Source organism: Eulemur rufifrons, chromosome 4, assembly GCF_041146395.1.
Source record: "Eulemur rufifrons isolate Redbay chromosome 4, OSU_ERuf_1, whole genome shotgun sequence".
NCBI lineage: Eukaryota > Metazoa > Chordata > Mammalia > Primates > Lemuridae > Eulemur > Eulemur rufifrons.
The window spans coordinates 66,589,231-66,611,579 of record NC_090986.1 but is presented as its reverse complement, the minus strand read 5'-3'; the positions used below and the strand labels follow the sequence as shown (position 1 = coordinate 66,611,579).

Sequence of the window (22,349 nt, the reverse complement as noted above, 5' to 3'; positions counted from 1 at the left end):
CTTTATATTTAGAGGGAAGAAAATTCAATTTTTTAGATTCCTTTTCTCCAAACTTGTATTTCCAGTAGTGTTTTTTAAATAGAATCTTGAAATAAATTTTGTCACAGTCATGTAACACTTAGATAATCTACAAGTCTACCATTTTTCAAGAGTATGCCCCATTGGTATTTTATAGAGAAATACATGGTTTGATGTTTTTTTTTTTTAAGGATTGGAAAAATTGGTAGACACTGCTAATTCCATTATTTCCAAAAATAATGATCCCTCTTAAATATTAATTGTGGGAATTTCCAACATCTGTGGTGAGTGATTAATAGAACTAAAAAAACCTCTGTATGGTTTAATTTTACAGTGTCTTATGACCTTTCCTCCTCTACCTCCCACCTCTGCCTCAATTTCATGCTACTAATATCATAACTATTCGGCAAGTACTATTGTGTCTTCTGTGTACCTAGCACTGTGGTAATACTAAGAATCATTTATTTATAAGGCAATAGTGGTAAAAGTGAGGTTACTGTTAAAATGCTGCTTAAGAGCATTATGGTTAGAGCAATTTAATGATTTGAAAGAATCTACTTGTAATTCAAAATGAACACGACTAATTCCCCTTATCCCCACAGTGTACCGGCTAGCGTATCTCCGACTAAATACCCTGTGTGCACGCCTTCTGTCTGACCACCCAGAACTAGAACACATCATCTGGACCCTTTTCCAGCACACACTGCAAAATGAGTATGAACTCATGAGAGACAGGCATTTGGACCAGGTAAGAAAATCAAGCACTTCACCTACTCTCCTCCCCACTTATTTGTTAACTATGTGCTGCTTTCTAAAGAAAGATTAGATTCAGATGAGAAGCTAGATTAAATTTATTATACTTTGTATTCACTTGTTGGCCACCATTTATATTTTTGCTATAATTCTTACAAATCAGAGATTTAGAGTCTAAGAATATATTTCAGTAACTGTGGTAACTATTCAATGACACAAAACATCTTATCTATAAAAAAATCACTAAAGAATCTGTTTATCAGGCTTTTTCTGTGTTGTGGTGAGGTAGATTTCATTTTAGTGTGGAAAAACATGAGACTTAAGAATCAGTTTATTTAAAACAGTACCTATTGAATGAATGAATGAACAAATAGAGTTAGTTTACAAATAGAGAATAATCTTTCATATCCTCCTTTTTCTTTGTAAAATGGGGTCAGAACAACATTTTTTGGTAACATCTTTATTGATATAATTCACATACCTTACGAACCACCTATTTAAAGTATACAATCCAGTGGTTTTTAGCATATTCACAGTTTTGCAACTATCACAGTAATTTTAGAACATGCTCATCACACTAAAAGGAAACCCCATGCCCTTTAGCAGTCACCCCCCAGTCCCACACCCTCTCACCCCTAGGCAACACTAATCTACTTTCTGTCTCTGTAGATTTTCCTATTCTAGACATTTCATATAAATGGAATCATATAACATATGATCTTTTGTGTCTGGCTTCTTTTATTTAGCATAATGTTTTCAAGGTTCATTTGTGTTGTAGCTTGTATCAGTACTTTGTTCCTTATTATTGCCAGATAATATTCCATTGTGTGGATATATACCATATTATGCTTATCAGTTCATCAATTGATGGACATTTGGATTGTTTCCACTTCTTGGCTATTATGAATAATGTCTCTATTTACATTCATGTACAAGTTTTTGTGTGGACATATGTTTTCATTTCTCCTGGGTACATACCTAGCAGTGGAATTGCTGGATCATATGATAACTCTTATTAACCCCTTGAGGAATGGCCAGATTATTTTCCAAAATAGATATACCATTTTACATTCCTACCAATAGTGTATGAGGTTCTAATTTCTCTACATCCTCACCAACTTTGTATCTGTCTTTTTTATTATAGCCATCCTAGTGGTTATTCAGTGGTATCTCACTGTGGTTTTGAATTGCATTTCTCTAATGGCTAATGAGTTGAGCATCTTTTCATGTGTTTATTGCCTACTTATATATCTTCTTTAGAGAAATGTCTATTCAAATCTTTTGCCCATTTTTAATTGGAGTATTTGTCTTATTATTGAGTTTTAAAGGTTCTTTACATAGTCTACCTACACGTCCATTATCTCATATATGATTTGCAAATATTTTCTCCCATTCTGTTTCACTTTCTTTTTTTTCCTTATTACCCATTTCTTTATTAGGAAGAGACTGTTTCACTTTCTTGATAGTGTCCTAAGCACAAGTTTTTAATTTTGATGACGTTCAATTTATCTTTTTTTTTCTTTTGTTACTGGTGCTTTGGTGTCATCTCTAAAAAACCAGGGCCAATGTGAAGTCATTAAGATTTATCTCTGTTCTCCAAGATTTTTATATTATTAGCTCTTACATTTAGTTTTTTTTTTTTTTCCATTTTGAGCTAATTTTTGTATATAGTGTGAGGTAGGGGTCCAGCTTCATTCTTTTGTATGTGGATGACTGGTTGTTCTGGCACCATTTCTTAAAAAGTCTTTTCTTTCCTCATTGATAGTTGTCAAAAAAATCAATTGACTATAAATATCTAAATACTTATTTCTAGACTCTCAATTCTATTCCATTGATCTGTGTAACTATTCTTATGCCAGGACCACACTATCTTGATTACTATAGCTTTGTGGTATGTTTTGAAATAGGGAAGTGTACATGCTTCCCTTTGTTCATTTTCAAGATTGGTTTGATTATTCTGAAACTTGCATTTCCATATGAATTTTAGGATTGGCTTGTCAGTTTCTGCAAACAAGCCAGCTGAGATTTTGATAGAGATTTCATTGAATCATGGGTCAATTTGGGGAGCATTGTCATCTTAACAACATTGTCTTCCAATTCATGAACATCTGATGTCTTTCCATTCATTTAGATCTTCTCTAACTTCTTTCAGTAATGTCTTATAGTTTTCAGAGTACAAGTCTTAACACTTGTTTTGTCACATTTATTCCCAAGTATTTTACTCTTTTTACACTATTATAAATGAAATTACTTTCTTAGTTTCATTTTTGGATCATTCAAGTATGTAGAAATACAGTTGATTTTTGTATATTGATCTTGTATCCTGCAACCTTGATGAACATGTTTATTAGTTTCAAAATTTTTTTAGTGGATTCCTTAAGATTTTCTATATATAAGATCACATCATCTGCTAATAGAGATAGTGTCACTTATTTCTTTCCAATCTGAATGAGTTTTATTTCATTTTCTTGCTGAATTGCCCTGACTAGGATCTCCAGTACAATGTTGAATGGAAGTGGCCTGAGGAGATCTCTTTGTCCTTGTCACTGATTAAAGGAAAACATTCAGTCTTTTCCCCAGTAAATATGTTGTTAGCTGTATATTTTTTGTATGTGCCCTTTATCAGGTTAAGGAAGTTTCCTTCTATTCCTAGTTTCTTGAGTGCCTTTATCATGAAGAATGTTGGATAGTGTCAAATGCTTTTTTCTGCATCTATTGAGATTCTTCTAATTTCAGAAAAGTTTGTGAAGAATTGGTATTGAGCCTTCTTTAGGTATTTGGTAGAATTTACCAGTAAAGCCATCTAGGCCTGGGCTTAATTACCAATTCAAGCTCAGATTTTCTATTTCTTCTTCAGTCAGTTTTGGTGGTTTGTGTCATTCTAGGAATTTTTCCATTTCATCTTAATTATCTATTTTATTGGTATACAGTCATTCATAATATTCCCTTATGATCCTTTTATTTCTGTCAGGTCAATAGTAATGTTCCCAGTAAAAAGATATTTTGAGGAAAATATGGATTATTGCATAACAAATATGCATATTTTACAAGAGCATATTTGGATATAAAAATTCTAGTATGTTACATTTTTAAAGTAGGCACTTACTGCCTTATGAGTCTACTAGTTTTCTACAACATAAAGAGATGGATGGTAATGCTAAGGATTTCTAATGAGATTAGGTATCTAGAATCAAGAAGAATTTTATGAGAGGTGCCTTTAAAGTAAAGTATTGAAGTGGAGAAAAATGTGAACTGGTGAAGAGGATACTGAATGGCATTCTAAATAGAAGGAATAGTAGGTTTAGGGTTGGTAGGATCCTGAGCAAGGGATGATGAATTGATATTCTTGGCAGTAGTAGATAAGAACAAGAATGTTGTAGAAGCAATGAGTACTTAAATTAGGCAATAAAATTCATACAAATTAAGACAGTATGATACTGTAAAGTCACAGGGAATCATTTTCATATCTTATTTTTGCATTTAAAATGTCTTTTTATTGAAATATAGTATGCATATAGAAAAATCCATGTATCATAAGGATACATCCTAATGAAAATTCATCAGCTGAACTCACCTATATAACCAGCTCCAGATCAAGAAACATAACATTGTCAACAACACAGAAGATGCTCTCTTGTCCCTTTCCAGTCACAACACCCTCCTTACTGCCACTACCAAGTGTGTTCAACATTATTTTATCTGATAGTTTAAAACTCTTTTACACCTGGCTTTTTTTTTTTTAAGTGCTAGTTATACAAAACTAACTGATTCTAGTTTCAACTTTTCTCTTCTGGGAAACATTTAAGGGACAGGAATCAGAGTTAGGGTAATTTACGAACCTGAATAATTGAGTGTTGGCTATTTGTATTTTGTGCTTTAAACACAATTTGGGTTAAACACGTCACATAAACTTTCAAATTGAGCTCAGGATGGAAAGAAAGAACTCTGTAAGAAATTAAATTTCCATTTTTTGAGGCTAAAAGAAAGATAATAGTGCTTTTTAAAAGAAAACCATATAATAAAATTCTGACTACTTTTACATCACATTTATTTACTAGATTATGATGTGTTCCATGTATGGCATATGCAAAGTAAAGAATATAGACCTTAAATTCAAAATCATTGTAACAGCATATAAGGATCTTCCTCATGCTGTTCAGGAGGTAGGTAATGTTCCATGGTAAGATTTTTTTTTGATAAATCCATATCTATAATATTGATAATTTCAGTTATTTATTAGATCATATACTCTCACTTACAATGTAAATTCACAAATCAAATTTTTACTTTTATATTATTATTTGTAACTCAAGTGGAATGGAAAGGTAAGGCAAATTATGAAATTATCCATATTCATAGTTTTTTATAAAGCAAATAAGTGATACTATAATCCTGCAGTAGTAAGCAGGATATTTGTAATAAACTTGACATGAGTCACAGGACATTAGATGTTCTTTTAAGGAATTTTTCTTACTTTATAGGAAAAGCAAGTGTAAATGCAGCTTTACAAAGAAATGGTAAAAATTTTCAGTGTAGACACATTTTGTGTTTCCTGTTTACCTTCCCTTTAGAAAAACAGGGCCACACCTGTAATCCTAGCACTTTGGGAGGCCAAAGCAAGAAGATTGCTTGAGCCCAGGAGTTCAAGACCGGCCTGGGCAAAATAGTGAGACCCCCATCTCTACAAAAAATAGAAAAATTAGGCAGTCATGGTGGCACTCACCTGCAGTCCCAGCTGAGGTGGGAGGATTGCTTGAGCCTGGGAATTTGAGGTCCTAGTGAGCTATGATGACACCACTACAACTGTAGCCTGGACAACAGAGTGAGACACTGTCTCCAAAAAAACAAGAATTAAAACTTTAGAGAAACGGTGGTAGTAAAATACACTTGGTGTGACACAGATTTCATACTCTTCTGTGGTAGGTGAGTTGTGGGTTATTTTTCCAGCTGATCATTGGAGTTTTCAAAGTAATAAAAACCAAGTTTTTTTGTATGTTTGAAGTTATTTTCTAAATCCAGCCATTTTATTTAATAATTGTGTATATCAGAGGCATCCTATAAAACCCCTATGCTTTTACCTAACTAAAATTTGACTAAAATTTAATTATAAAAAAAAATAGTGCTTTTACTTAAGTAGTGTCTACTTCTTGCAATAGAGTAATGCACACTTCTTGAACCCTTGCAGATGGGGGGAAGCAGGGAGCTATGGGCCAGAGAATGTAGTCTAGTTATTGGTGGATATTATCGTTGGCTTTTGCTCTGCTCTGGCCCTTTGATTTCCCTAATGCTTTCCGTCCTGCCAGTCTGGCCACTCCTCTGGATGGCCGGCTGTTCTATCTGCTGCTGCCTGGCTGCTTCTCTGGCTCATTCTGTGACATTTCACTTCTAGTAGAGCAGCCATAATCCAACCCTAAGAAGGCTTTTTAGATTATTTTTTCCTGCATGATATGTGCTTCTTAGTAGTTAAAAAGTATAACAAACTATTAGAGAATCTAAAGAGAGAAATTCATAAATTCATGTAACAAGTATTTTTACTATTCTTCCTCAGACATTCAAACGTGTTTTGATCCGAGAAGAAGAGTATGATTCCATTATAGTATTCTATAACTCGGTCTTCATGCAGAGACTGAAAACAAATATTTTGCAGTATGCTTCCACCAGGGTATGTTGAAAGTATCCTTTGATTGGGAAAATCTAATTATAAAGTAATGGATCCCACCAGAACATCAAATAAATAATCTACTTTTTTGTTTGTGCTCCAGCCCCCTACATTGTCACCAATACCTCACATTCCTCGAAGCCCTTACAAGTTTTCTAGTTCACCCTTACGGATTCCTGGGGGGAACATCTATATATCACCCCTGAAGAGTCCATATAAAATTTCAGAAGGTCTGCCAACGCCAACAAAAATGACTCCAAGATCAAGGTTTGTGTTTTCTCTGTAGCGAAGCGGTAAAGAATAAGAGGGAATTATTTGATATAAGCATAAAAATATAAAGCTTTCTTTGTTTAAAATAGACTAGCGTCTCTAATTTGCTTATTTGTATTAAATGACATGGTAAGAATTTTGGGGAAAAGATAATTTAATTGGATGGGTTTGCAAATTTAATTATCAGCTTTCCTGGCTGGAGTTTCTTCTTTTGTAAACAGTTTGAGAACCAGTTTGGTTATACATTTCAAAACACTTTCATATTTTTGTAAGTAGCCAATCTGCCAAATAAAGTAAATTACTTAGGTTAAGAATTTTTATTCTGTAGTTTATTGGATGTCCTCTAAACCCTTTCTGTGGACCTTGTTCATTTTCCATTTTACAAAAGTGGAGATGACTTATTAAATGTAGATGACTGCCAATTAAGTCTTTAGAGGTTCATTCTTAATCCTGCTGGTGGCCTCCTTTTATTACCTTGGGCAGGTTTCTGTCTCTACTTCAGAAGGGTGCTGTGGATCAGGGAAATGAGTGTGAAGCTGTTTTAAATTCTCAGATGAAAGGTTCTGTGCACCCACAATCATATTATCTTCCACGTCCAACCACAAGTGCTCTCTGGCTTTGAAGTGTTTCAGTTGACTAATTATATGTTATCATGGGCTATTTGAAACTGACTTTATTTGTATAAGTAGAAGACACATTAGTTAGTATAGTTAATATAGTCTTATCTCAGAAATTATCAGCCAATATAGTTAGTTGTACCTAATGGGTAAGAAAAACAAACAAGGAGAAGGGGCTATATTAGCCTTTAAGAAAATATTTATATGATGTATTTAATTATACAGGGAATGCAATTGTGATAAAAATTTCAAACCCTACAGAAAAATATGAAGTAAAAAATAATTGGCAATATTATACAAAAATGCTCTCCTGTGCCCTTGTATCATCCTTTCTTTAGTTGGTGTTGTTGTAGTTGAATATCTGTGTACTGAGATCTGCCACTTAAATTTTAAACTGCTAAGACGCCACACCACATCTATTTAAGTTAATTTACACAGTCCCACGCCACCATATGAAAATGTATACTTAGGCAGTTTTTTAATGATGATAATTAATCCATATTATGGTGATGATGATGGCTATTTGCTGATCTTAATGAAATCAACTCTGTGTTGCTGTTACTGTTTTGGCAAAAAAATCACATTCTGAAAATCCTGATAAATTATTGATCTGGCGTTAAGAGAGCATCTTAACACACTATTTATCTAGCATATTTAGGTATTCTGGTTAATGAAATGTTATAAATGTTCCATGTGCATATTTTCAAATCTTTGTTATGTCAGTATAAAGCTATTCTTCAGCTCTATTATCAAGAACATAAATTACTTGGTCCAAACAAAGACAAATAGACTAATAAAAGATTTCTGATTCTAGGATATATGATAAATAGTCTTTACTATATATCAATATAGATTCTACTAAGAATTCTCATTATTAATACTGTCAGTTTTTGCCAAATGTAAATTGAATTTTAAATGAAAATTTGTGAAAGAAATTTGATAACTTAGGGGTAAAATTAAAACTTTCTTTTACTCTCTTTAAATATTGGCAATGACAAAATATGTTTTTGGAAACCTATAGTTCTTGCTTCAAATATTGAAGAGTCTACATGAGTGTATGATTAGACTAGCACTGTTAGAATAAGCCCATAATGAACATAATTTGTCAGTGGTTCTAGTAGAGGAAAACTTTGATTTGGTATTCCTGATAGTTCAGAATGATGTGTCTATGTCCATCTCTGTACAGTTGTATATGATTTTCACTACTAATCTGTATTTCATCTTAACTTCACAGAATCTTAGTATCAATTGGTGAATCGTTTGGGGTAAGTATTTTCTTTCTATGAAATACAGTGGCACGTACTATAACTGTAAAAGAAATGAAAGATTTCTATAATTTGAATTTACAAATGCTATTATTTAAATACCTCATCCAGGCATATTGCACAGAATTTAGAAGATAGAAATTAGATTTATTTTCAAATCAGGTTTAATTTCAAATTATAATTGATGAACATCAAAACTGTTTTCTAAACATTCCTTTGAGATTATATCTGTGTATACATATATATATGCGTGTGAGCTGTTTTTACTCATAACACTTTTGACACCAAATGTGTGGGTTTTTCCCTCATACCAATCTATTCTCCAACTCTCTGCACACAACTGGTGTCCTACAATTCAATTCTGACACTAATTACTTGGAGTCAGCATTAGACTCCGCAGGTTCAAGGGCTCAGTCCTGTGCGACTACCCTCACTTCAGATGCCAGTCACAGGTTTCGGGTTCACCAGGTTCACCACACTTACGTCCAACTTGGCTAAAAAGTCAGGAGGTTCCCACAATGCCTCCCAAGTGTGATCTTTTGCTAGAGTGGCTCAAACAAAATTCTGAAAAATGCCTTACTATTATCAGTTTATTATAAAAGATACAAATGAACCACCAGATGAAGAGGTACATAGGTTCAGTAGGGTCCCTAGCATGGGAGTTTTCTGTCCCTATGGAGTGTGCCACCCTCCCAAGACTTGGACATGTTTGCCAATTCCAAAGGTCTCCCAACCCTGGGGTTGGGGGTTTTTTTATGGTTTTATTGTGCAGGCATACTTGATTAACTCAGTCCCCAGCCCACTCCCCTCCCTGGAGGTTATGGGTGGGGCTGAAAGTTCTAAGCTTCTAATCAAGGCTTGGTCTTTCTGCTGACCACCTCCTATCCTGAAGCTATTCAGAGGTCTGCCAAATAGCCTCAACAGAACAAAAGATGGTCCTGTCACTTTTATCACTCAGGAAATTCCAAGGATCTTTAGGAGCTCTGTGCCAGAACTGGGGACAAAGGCCAGATATCTTTATGTGATACTATATGTGTATGTATGTAACCTCACAGGAATGTTTACAAAACAGTTTTGAAATTGACTATAAGTACAATTTGAAATGAGATACTCCAAAATGTCACGAGCCTGTCCCTACCTACTGGTCTTCTCCATCCTTACATATACACTGTTTTGCTTTTCCTTCCTTTCAGACTTCTGGGATAGTCTTTCTCTGGTACATTGATTAGGAATTGGTTACATGAGACCCTACCCCAGTAAAAGTGGCCCCAGTAAAAGTGGCAGGGCTTACGTGCTGGTCTTCATTCCAGGAGATCCCCTTAGCTTTGAAATGGTTACCCTAGGCTGGTAAGCCACTACTCTAGTTGGCCTTGCATTAAGTCACTAATTTAGCAGTCCCATATTCAGTGCGCATTACTATGTTGCACCGCTCCTCTGCTCCAGAGAGCTTGTATTCTTACAGGAATGGGAAGAATCCTGTATTATTTATTGCTGCATAAGAAATTACACCCAAACTTAGTGAAATAAATACCAACATTTATTATCTCAGTTTCTGTGGATCAATAATCTAGGCACAACTTAGCTGGATCCAGGGTTTCTCACAAGACTGCAATCAAGATGTCAGCTAGGGCCGCAGTCATCTCAAGGCTCCACTGGAAGAGCATCTGCTGGCGGACTTGTTCAAAGGGCTGCTGGCTGGTCTTCCATGGCTGTCAGCCCAAGCCAACAGTTTCTTGCCTTTGGCCCCCGCCACAGTGCTATTTGCTACTCACAATATGACAGCTTGCTGCCCCCAGAGCAGGGACTCTGAGGGAAGAGGGGAGAGAAGGAGCAAGATGGAAGTCACAGTCTTTTTGTAACCTAATATTGGAAATGATATCCCATCACTCCTACCATTTGGTTAGAAGCAAGACGACACTAGGTCCAGACCACATTCAAGGGAAAGAAGATCACACAAGGGTATGAATGCCAGGAGGTGGGATCATTGAGAGCCAAGGCCGCCCACCACATTACCCCAAATGAAGTAACTAGGAAGAGGTAAAAGTTTAAGTGCTAAATGACCAAATGTTAAAAATGTGTGTTATAAATAGTTCAAGATGGGCTGCAGTTGTCAGGCTTCACGAAAGGGGCGAGGGACCATATAAGTAGGGTTGGGCTGGCTAGGTATAGGATAGTGGTCTTCAGCCTTTTTTGCTTGCCCTCACCTCTAAAATAATTGAGAAAATATATGTACTCCCATATTTTAAAGCCAATAACTAAAAATCTTATAAATTTAATAGCACAGGATTTAGTTTCTGTCATATTTTATATATGCTTTAAATATATTTTCCATCAAAACCTATTTTTGCATTTAATTTTTGGAAAATAAAACTTCATTGGCAAAACTAATCCTCACTGTCAAATCTATCAGTCAAATCAGATTTAATTTCTATCAGAAAGTCTGTATAACTTGTCTACATAATACCCATAAAGTGAATAAAAAATTACTATTCACTGGACACATCACCGCTTATCAAATTCTTGTAACCTTCCCTCTGCTGGTTATATAATATCCCCCCCAACAAAGCTTCAGAAAGCTGTTCCAGCTTTGCCTGCTTCTGGGAAGTAGCCCTGTGCGGTGAGTTCTGAAAATGAGGAACCGGGACTTCCCGAGTAGTCAGCTGTGGGAGGAAGAGTAGGAGCCTCATGAGAAAAGACAAGAGGATTTAAGAAGACTGGGTGTTTAACAGAAGCAGAATTAGGTACAGTTATTTTGATTTTTATATTTTTCTTATCTTTTATTTGGTCTGATAAAGCAGAAAATTAGAGTGAAGAGATTACCTCAACCTGATTTTTGACACACCTCACACTATAATTTAGAGGTGCTAACTATAAAATGCTGGCATTTAATGATTTAAAATAATTTTATGATTTGTAGACTTCTGAAAAATTCCAGAAAATAAATCAGATGGTATGTAACAGCGACCGTGTGCTCAAAAGAAGTGCCGAAGGAAGCAACCCTCCTAAACCACTGAAAAAGCTACGCTTTGATATTGAAGGATCAGATGAAGCAGATGGAAGGTAGGAGCCCTTTTAGAATGTTTTCTGGCAGCTGAGCTGGTCACCTGGAGAACCCAGAATCCCAGCTCTGCTGCTGACTTGCACCAGTCCCTTTCATGCCAATTTTATTGGGAAGTTGTGAAAATGGCTCAAAATAATAGGGATAACTGTAGCGCAAATTTAAAAGCACCATGTAAATTGTATACCATTATCAAAATTCAATGAAGATATGAGAGTTAAAAATCTGATAAAAAATTTAGTTTTAACATTAAATTTTAAAATGATTATTCTTGAAAAATATTAACTACTATTTTGTTAGAACCAGTGAAAAAATATATTGCATCATAAATTTGTGACATTTATAGATGGTTAGTTTATAAACCTTTGAAATTAAAAGCTGCTCACTAAAATAATAGCATAAGTCACTGAAAGTACCATAGTTAATTAGAAATTTGAGTTTTCCATTTATACTTATAAATATGAAATATTTTACATTTTTTTAAATCTGCAGTAAACATCTCCCAGGGGAATCCAAATTTCAACAGAAACTGGCAGAAATGAGTAAGTACTTATTTCACCTTATGTAAATGAAAGAAAATTGTTCATGCTGCAAAAAGCCTTTTCACTTTATAAAAGAATACACACATATAATTTCTTCAATTAGCAGACTTACACACTTAAACTATAATTCAATCAAGAATATATTATTTACCTACAAACATTTGTGAATCAAATGTATAACAAAAAGTGAAGGTCATCTTCACCCTTTCTAAAATCTTCCGTGCAGGAAAACCAAGAAGTGAGACATTGCGTGACCACATTTTCAACACAATTGGCTGTGGTTAGGAAATACTTCAGGATAGCAGAACTGTAAGGAGGAACTCTTTAAGAGTGTTAGAAATAGGGAAAGGTTGTATAAACCTAACATATGTAAACTTCATCACCCTTATTTAAGGAATAATCTTTTATTCTACTATTGTTGAATTTTCCTAATTTGCACATTTTAAAACTAATTTCAAGCAAAAGTTTTCCATTACTGGAAATCAGAATTTTTATAAAGAACACCACATTATTTTGTAAATCATACAGAGTGATATCAATATTTGGAATGTTAAAGCAAATGGAATTCTATTCAAGGCTACTTTGAGACTATAAAAAATTAATCCAAGGTGTAGTAGATGGAAAGCACATTAGGAGAGGGATAAACGCCCACTGACTGCTGGTGGGGTTGTCTTAAGTGGCTGCGGTAGTGAGTGTGACATGTCCAGATCCATTGATAGGAAGAGGAACTGGGACTTGGAAAGAAGAAAAATATTTAGGAGGTAAAGGTGTTATTGCTATCATTTCTAGGTCATAGGACACATCAATGAGAACAATACCAATTAAAATGTGATGAGAGGCTTTCTTATAACAGCCTTCCTACATACTAACTTTGAAATGTAAAGTATTATAATAAAAAATGCTTTTGGATTTTTTTTGAAGCCATTTTTTCTATGTATGTTATTTTGAGTATAATTAAAACTAAATGTACCAAAAATTTAAATTTCCTAGTTATAAATCTCTTTTGGGATTTTACATTGATATAAAATATTCCTATTTTAACTTTTAAATAGTTGTGTCTTTGCCCCTGTACAAAAAAATAGATATGAAGATTATAACCAAAATCAGGCCTTGAAAACATGTGGAAGCCTTTTGGAGCCCACAAATATGCATTTAAAAAGGAGCAGAAAGCTGTAAAAACATGCATATTTTCTTAAAGAGTTCAGTTGCTATAGTCAGTACATTTCCCAGTGACATGCTTAGCTATGATGGTGGGTTTCCTCTGCTAGGCCAAAGTTCAGGGCCTTTGTACAGCTGGACAAGCAGTTTTAACCCCCGAGGCTAAAACATTTTCCAGGATGCTTTTCAGGTTTCCTCAAAGAATTACATTCAGAAAAGATCAACACACAATGCTGCATTGCCCAGAATAGAAGGGCAAGAAGGGGAGTGTCAGAACTGTTGACTGTTTTTCTTTTCCAAATATGAACATCCTTTGTGCTTCTTTATGAAGAGTTTCTGCCCACCTCTAAAAATCAACTTAAGAATTTTTAAATAATTTAAAATTGTTCTAGTATCTATATCGTAATTAGTAATGTAAAATATCCATGCCCAATTTAAATGAGCTGTGAGTTAATGTCTTTGTATTACTTGCAAGGTATCTCTGAAAACAAGGCATCAGTCCCCAGGTGGGGGAGGAACATACCAGTCACTCTAGCAGGTCCAGTCTGGGCCAGCCCAGGATTCTAGTCTGCGCAAGTGTATGCCGGACTCAACCTCAGCATCTCTAGAACAGCGGTCTGCAAAGTGGGGCATACCTGGGAGTGTGCAAGACCATCTTCTGGAGCACATAAAATAGAAGTTCTATTTATCCCATCTCTTTTTAATGTTTGTTTGGGAATGTGTTTTATAATTTATATACCCATACTACATCAAACATAAATATATAACATATTTTCATGGTACATGCTCAGAAAAACTTTACTGACAGGGATATATAATTCTTAAAAATTTGGAGAGCATTGCTTTTGCAGGGTCCTGAGCTCCATCGATTGGACATGAACATACTATGTACGATAGCCCCTCGCCAACTTCCCCAGCACCATCAGTGCTATTAACAGTTCTTCATCCTTTTTCCAGCATCTACTCGAACGCGAATGCAAAAGCAGAAAATGAATGATAGCATGGATACCTCAAACAAGGAAGAAAAATGAGGACCTCAGGACTTTGGTGGACACTGTGTACACCTCTAGCTTCACTGTCTCTCACAGATGTGACTGTATAACTCTCCCAGGTTGTTTACAGCCACGTTTAATATCTTCAGCTCTTTTTGTAGATATAAAATGTGCAGATGCAATTGTGCAGGTGATTTTTAAGCCACTTGCAGTGTTGTAGACATTGTTGTTATACGAGATTGAAAATCTCGTGTAAATCCTGCCATTTAAAACATTGTAGCACGTTGTTTCCATTTCCAAAGTAAAATTGCTGTGTTTGATGAACAGTAAGGATGCCCTGGAGGGGAGTCCTAACAACCCATGCCTGTCTGACTACTTCTTTTGTAGCGTATGTGTGATGTTTGCTCTTGTTTTTATTAATTTATATGTATATTTTTTTTAATTTAACATGAATACCTTTAGAAATTGTGTCCTGTCTTCCAAATGCAATTTGACTGCCCATTTGCCCAAATTATCCTGAGCCCTTCTGCTAAAACAGGTTTTACTAGAAACTAGAAAAAAATTACTAATTTTTACACATTAGGTTTTATTTTACTATTGGAATCCGATTTACTGTGTGCTTGGTTTTATAAATTTTAGCTTTTAAATACAAGCAGAAAGCAAAGTATAAACATGATACTGTCATACTACTGACAAAGATTTCATACCTCAGAACTTAGAAGAATTTCTTCTTTCCTTCATCCAGCTCATGCTTTGAAATGAGGATTATTGATAGTACTCTTGGTTTTCATACCATTCAGATCACTGAATTGATAAAGTACCCAGCTGGTACTTGAGAAAGTAAGTCAAGTGTGTGGCCAGATCTGAGCTGTAGAGGACCCTGATACAGCATATCCCAAGTGCACTTTCTGATGTTTCTGGGTCCTGAAGAATCAAGATACAAATTATTCTCCATAAACAGACTGTTAACTATAGGAGCCTTAATTTTTTTTTTTTTCTTAGAGATTTGTCTAATCGCATCTCAACAATTATTCTGCCCCCCTAAATTTGGGAACATTAGTTTCCTCCGGAATGGTACCTGTCTTCCTTGTATCTTTTGAACTGGCAATTGTCTATTTATCTTTTTTTTTTTTTTTTTTTAAAGTCAGTATGGTCTAACACTGGCACACTCAAAGCCACATTATTTCCAGTCCAAAGTTTCAAGTAATCAAAGGTCTCTGTGGGTTAGGCGTTAATGTTTCTCTCCGATTTTGTGCAAAAGCTTCAAAGGAAAACAGCTGCATTAGAAAAAGAGGCGCTTCCCCCTCCCCCGCACCTAAAGGTGTATTTAAACTATCTTGTGTGATTAACTTATTTAGAGATGGTATAATTTAAAATAGGTGGTATTTAAGGTAGCATCAGCTAGGTTTTAAGAAAATCACTTTGTCTAAACTCAGAATTCTTTTTAAAAAGAACTCTGGTCTTATTTTATTAGAAAACAAAATTTTATTTTGTGCTCAATTAAGTTTCAAACTTACTATTTTGACAGTTATCTTAATAACAATGGCACTAGAAAGCTTTACCCCATTCTCATTAATTTCTGCATGAATATCATACAAATCAGTTAGTTTTTAGGTCAGGGGCCTTACTGTATTTCTGGGTCTTTTGCTAATAAGTTCACATTAGAATTAGTGCCAGAATTTTAGGAACTTCAAAGATCGTGTATTGAGATTTCTTAAATAAGGCTTCAGATACTGCTTTATTGCTTTTTTGTATTGGTTAAAACTGTACATTTAAAATTGCTATGTTACTATTTTCTACAATTAATAGTTTGTCTATTTTAAAATAAATTAGCTGTTAAGAGTCTTAATGGTCTGATGTGGTCCTTGTATGAAGTGCACTAATGTTCTCTTCTGTACGTGTACTCTCTCCTAGTACCTCATCATTCTTAGCCTCTAATGAGCTACATATGGTAACAATTCCCAAACTTTTTCTCCGGCCCTGACTTCGTCACAGAACTCTCGATTCCCACTCCGCCTCCCCAAATTTCTCAAAATATAAACCCAAAATCAAACAAACAAAAATATCTTGTTTCTACCCTGGTCTTTCCCCATTTTACTGAACACTTACCAAGCCAAAAACTTGGGAGTCATCTATTAACTCTTGTCTGGGCCACTGCTAAAGACTTCTAACTAGTGTCTCCCTGTTCCCTCCCTTTCCTCTTCACCATTCAGCTCCCTAAAGAGCAAAAATGATCTTATAAAAATGTAAAGTGAGTTACATTGCTCCTCTACTTGAAGTACTGTATTCAAACTCCTGATCAGGAACTATTAAGGCCCTAGCGACTTCCCCATCCTCACCTTGTAGGACTTTCTCCTCGCTCATTATGCTTTAACCACATTGACCATTTGCTTTAAAATGCCAAGGCTACTCCTACCCCAGGCTTTTATATTTGCTGTTCCTTCTGTCTGGAATGCTCTTCCCCCAGAATTTGCATAGCTATTTCCTTCCTGTCTTTCAGGGCTCAGCTCAGAGGACTTCCTTGGCCACCAAGCTAAAGATCATCACTCTGTATTATGTCACTGACTTTAAAAATTGTAACAGCATTTACCACTGTTTCTTTCTCACCATCTGAAATTGGCAACAAGCAAGTCAAGGAAGACAATCTCCCCATCTCTAAATGCTTCCCAACCCAGACTATAAGCATCAACCTAGTTAATCTTATTTGCTACTATAGCTCTAGGACCTAGGAAGCCCATATGTAGGGCGAAAATGCAGAATACATCAGGTTTCAGTCTGAAATGTCGGCTCTTGGCATGGCCATGGCTGAAGAATGACCAGACACGCCAAAGTTAGGCAAGCACGAAAATGAGGTTTGTTGAAGAGAGAAAGATAGGGTTACAGGGCAAGAGCAAGATACAGGTTTACAGAGCGTGATACATACGCCACAGGTGACGACCGGACCCACTGTCGCAGTAAAGGGAGAGCCAAAGGAAGGGTGCAAAAAGGGCCTGGTTATGGTCTGCATCTTGTTTTACAGTGCCCGGATAGGGACCTCCCTCATGGTTCAGATGTCACCATGGAACCATCTGATTGGACGGTTGGGAGCTGCATGACCTGAGCCTTACTGTGCATGCAGCTCTCCCTTGAGCCTCTCTGAAAGCCCATCTGGGGTGGGGGTGAACTGCAGCAGCACCCACTGTCTCCCTAGGAGACCCAGAATCCCTCACTATCTACCTAAAAAATTCTTTCCATATTTTTCCAAGTTTGTGGAAAGAATACTCTCTTGCTCTTTTAAAATGCCATGTACGATATTCCAGGCACAGTTCTAAATGCTAGAGATACAACAATGAGTAAATAAAACTAATATCCTCATCATTGTGGAACTTACACTCTGGTGTCAGGCAGAGAGCGAAGGAAGGAAGGAACGAACACATGAGGAATACACAGTATGTGAGGCTGCATTCAGTGCTGTCGAGAAAAGGCAGGGAAGACGACAGAGCTGGTAGGGAAAGGAGGTTTAAAACTTAAGAGTGGTCGGGCAAAGACTCACTTAGGTGATACCAGAGTAGAAACCTGCAGGAGATGCGAGTGAGCCACACAGAACAGGAGTCAGACACTCCACAGAGAGGAAAAGCCCGTGCTCCGAGGTAGGAGCGTGTCTGGTGGGTTTGAAGAGCAATAAGGAGCTCATAATAAGGGGGCGGGGAGCAAGTATCTCTCTTCATCCAGTGCAAAGTACACATTAAAGGCCTTTCCTCCTGAACATACTTGATTCATATTAATATTACACGTCTACAATCCTTTATCCGCAATTCTAAAATCTTTAAAAACCAAGTGGTTCTCTGTGTTTAGTGCCAAAAGTCATATGGCATCAAAACCATATCTAAACTGGCATAAAGCTACTTACAGTCTTCATCCTGCTTACTGGGAATATTGTTTCACTGCAGAAATACTAATATGTTTGATTATTGGGAGCTAACCCACTTAGGTGTCATGATTATGTGACATATGTGCCATATTATCATTTAACTCCAAAAAAAAAAAAAAATACGAAACTCATCTGGCAATGGAAATAAGGGATTATCTTGAGTTTACATGATTTCTCGAAAACAGGGTGGATAACGAAATTCTTTCCCTCTGGGACAACAGCATGTTTGTTCCTGAAGGAAGAAAGGCAAATCCCGAAGACAGAGGAAGAGAAGCAGCAAGCGTATCTCGGCAGGCTGTATTTACGTTGGGTGGGGATCGTAAATGAAATGTGGTCTCTCGGGTCAAGTCAAAATAAAGTCAAGTGACACTAAAAAATTTTTAGTTTGGATGACGAAGAATTGATCACTTCTGGAGATTAATTTAGTGTTCCAATGATTAAATGTCCATTATAAAAGGGACAAGTTCAAATTCATATATTTTCTTTTTGTTACAGGTTGCTGGGCAAATGGTGGGGGTGGAGAACCTAAATACTAGTTCTATTAATCATCTGGATAATTTTATAGAAACTTGCTTTTAGAAGCATATTTTTGTTCCTCATTTTGGGCCGCTACAGTGTACACAGGATGTGTAAAGACAGCTTCAGCAGAATTTTTCTTTGGACTAAATGTTAATAGATATTTCCAGAGAACAATTCAAACTTTACCTCTAGAAATATTAAATTTCTACCACAGGTATAGTTTCTTCAATACCAATAAGTTTAACAGTGACACTGTATAATGTCTATATAGAATTAAAACAAATTTTTAATTTGAAGCTGGGATAAGTCATCCATTCTCATAAATCCTTTTTGGTGTCCATTATTTTGGGACTATACTTATATATTAGTATTCACATATGTGATGACAATTTAATATGAAAGATGGAATTTATGACACACAGACCAGCTTCGGTTACTTCATAAATAGAAAATGGTACAATTTTTAACTGAATTTACAAGCAAATTGGTAAGGTTTGTGTTTCTGTGTTTTGGCAAAGACAATTAAAAATAACACTAGGGGCATGATTTTCCCTTTCTCTTCACAATCCTACAACTCATTTGTTGTTATTAACAGAAGGGCTAACAAGATAGACAAGATTATATAGTTTGTAATTCCTTCTTTCCGTTATTCCTAGTTCAGAAAACCTCTAAATAAAACCATGTTCTGGTCCAGAATGACTGGCAATTTACAGTAGCTTTAAGCTGCAGAACATGTTTAACATTCTTAACTTTTATTTTTAAAAACTAGTTAAATGGCATCTTCACCAACCTCTATCAGCAGATGAAGACATTTCTTCATTTCTAATCCTAAACTTTCTCTGCGTTAAGTGAGGGTAAAAATGCATGGAAAGCACTAAAACATTGACTTCCTTGCGGGAGCAAGAAAGGAAACAAACCCTAAGCATAGAAAATCTAAGATAAACTTATGGGAAAGAAAAGGATCCATTACTTTCTGATATAGTGTCATTATGAAAATGTACCTTTTTTCTCACATATCACTAACAAACAGCAGGATTTTCTGAGACTTTACAAGCACTCATCTGTTAGAAAAAAGTAAAAGGAAATCTTTTTCCTCCCATAGGAATGTCAACGGTAAGCATATCCTCAAATACGAGAGAGAAAGCTTGTTTTTTCAGATAGATGTATTCTCATCCAGGACTCATCTGTCATCTCTGAAACTGGTCTAAAATTAGCTCTTCCTTATTGGTTGTAGTCACATGTGTGAAGGGCAAAACTACTGATCTTATCCCTGGCTAAACATCAAGATTATCTGTGGAACTTTTTAAATATACTGAATTAGAATCCCCAAGTCTATATTCTGTAAAAGCCCCACGGATTATTCTGCTGTGCCCATGCACAGAAACACTGAGATACGTAATAGTGCAAGCCTGCACATAACGGGGCTTAGACAGAAAATCTGTATCAAAGTCCAGAGTACTAACTCACACACGGGCAGTCTGCCTATTGACCCACTGTGGAGTTTGGTAAAGCATAGTCCATCTTTCATCTCCAAGTGAATTCATCTGTTCCCCTTTGAACGTTTCAATTTTTGTATGAAATGAGTTCATAAAAGAAAAAGGAATGGAGAAGCTTCAGAAGACTGTCAGAAACAGACAAGGAAAAGGAAAACAAGGTCGGGAGTCACTGCGAAGTCATAAAAGCCTAGTTAGTTACAGCTAGCATAGGAGGGCGAGGAAGAAAGGCGAAGGAAAGACAGATGGTGCTTGTCTAACTGCCAGAACTGATAGCCACAGGTGCTCCCCATGTCTGCATGTTTCTTTTCTAGATAATATAGCAAAACTGTCAATGAAAATAAGTGGTATATGGCTACTTTTAAAATACAAACAAACAAATAAGAGATTATATAGTTCCAAAAATAGGATTCTGACTTAGAACTAGAGGCTGCATCTGGTGAGGGCCTTGAGCTGCTTCAACTCATGGTGGAAGTCCAAAGGGGAGAGGGTGCGTGCAAAGAGATCACATGGTGATAGGAAGCAAGAGAGAAACCAAGGAAACCAAACTCGCTTTTATAGCAACAACCCACTCAGGTAAGTAGCCAGTCCTGCCAGAGACAATCTATTCATGAGGGATCTGTCCCCCGACATAGGCTTCACCTCCCAATACCATCAACACTGGGGATCAAATTTCAACATGGGTTTTGGCAGGGACAAACCACATCCAAATCATAGCAGAAACTAAACATTGACAAAGTAACCTCATCAAAAGAATGAGAAGATAAGCCACAGACTGGGAGAAAACATTTGCAAAAGACACCATTGATAAAGGATTGTTTATCCAAAATATGCAAAGAACTCTTAAAACTCAATAAACAATCAACTTGATTAAAAAATGGGCTGAAGATCTGAACAGACACCTCACCAAAGAAGATACAGAGCAAATAAGCATATGAAAAGACGTTCCACATCTTATGTCACCAATTAAAACAACAATGGATTACCTCTAAACAGCTGTTACAATGGCCAAAATCTGGAACACTGACACCACCAAATGCTGACGAGGATGTGGAGCAACCACAACTTTCTTTCCTTGAGGTTGGGAATGAAAAATGATGCATCCATTTTGGAAGACAGTTTGACAGTTTCTTATAAAACTAAATATTCTCTTACCACATGATCCAGTGATCACATTCCTTGGTATTTACCCAAAGGATTTGAAAACTTACGTCCACACAAAAACCCATACACAGATGTTTATAGTAGCTTTAGTCACAATTGCCAAAACTTGGAAGCAACCAAGATGTCCTTCAATGGCTACACGGGTAAACTGTGGTACACCAAGACAATGGACTATTATTCAGCACTAAAGAAAAAAAAAAAAAAAGAGCAATGAAGCCATGAAAAGACATGGAAGAAACAAATGCAGATTATTAAATGAAAGAAGCCAATCTGAAAAGGCTACGTACTGTATGATTCCAACTATATGGCATTGTGGAAAAGGTAAAACTATGAAGACAGTAAAAAGATCAGTGGCTGCCAGGAGTCAGAGGGAAAGGCGGGGGCGGGGGAGGAATAGGCAGGGCACAGAGGATGTTGAGGGCGGTGAAACCAGTCTGTATGATACTGTAATGATGGACACATCGCACATGTTTGTCCAAACCCATAAAATATACACCATCAAGAGTGAACCCTAATGCATTAACAAACTATGCACTGTGGTGATGATGATGTGTCAATGTGGGCTCATCAATTGTAACAAACGTCCCACCCTGGTGGGGGATGCTGACAGTAGGGGACGCTGTGCATACGTTGGGGCATGTGGGAAATCTCTGTACTTCCCTCCCAATTTTGCTGGGAACACCTAAAACTGCTCTAAAAAAAATTAAGTTTTCAAAAAAAAAAACTGACCTCACCAGTAATCAGCAAAGGCAATAATATGAACAGTAATTAGGTTGTTTATAAGCCATGTATGTTTTAGGGTGGATTTTGCTATGAGAACTTACCTGATTGCTCTGAAAAACAAAAGTATGTCAAAGAGATTTATGTACATCTAAGATACATGAGATTGATAAAATTTTGCTTCTTAGGGATTAAAAAAACAACACATTTG

General features: G+C 36.1%; 1 protein-coding gene across 4 annotated transcripts in view; it reads left to right on the top strand.

The window, feature by feature from the left end:
* RB1 (RB transcriptional corepressor 1) overlaps window positions 1-16,181 on the top strand; it is a 126,718-nt gene extending 110,537 nt beyond the window's left edge. The window contains exons 20-27 of one of the 4 annotated variants that reach the window (XM_069467289.1): window positions 621-766; window positions 4,830-4,934; window positions 6,320-6,433; window positions 6,534-6,697; window positions 8,552-8,582; window positions 11,500-11,642; window positions 12,133-12,182; window positions 14,298-16,181. In XM_069467289.1, the coding sequence (XP_069323390.1) occupies window positions 621-766; window positions 4,830-4,934; window positions 6,320-6,433; window positions 6,534-6,697; window positions 8,552-8,582; window positions 11,500-11,642; window positions 12,133-12,182; window positions 14,298-14,371 (827 nt within the window). In that variant the 3' untranslated portion in view covers window positions 14,372-16,181. Of the gene's footprint in view, window positions 1-620; window positions 767-4,829; window positions 4,935-6,319; window positions 6,434-6,533; window positions 6,698-8,551; window positions 8,583-11,251; window positions 11,324-11,499; window positions 11,643-12,132; window positions 12,183-14,278 lie in introns of those variants that run through there. The other 3 variants (XM_069467290.1, XM_069467291.1, XM_069467292.1) reach the window with 3 other exon arrangements.
* The last annotated feature ends 6,168 nt before the right edge of the window (window positions 16,182-22,349 follow it).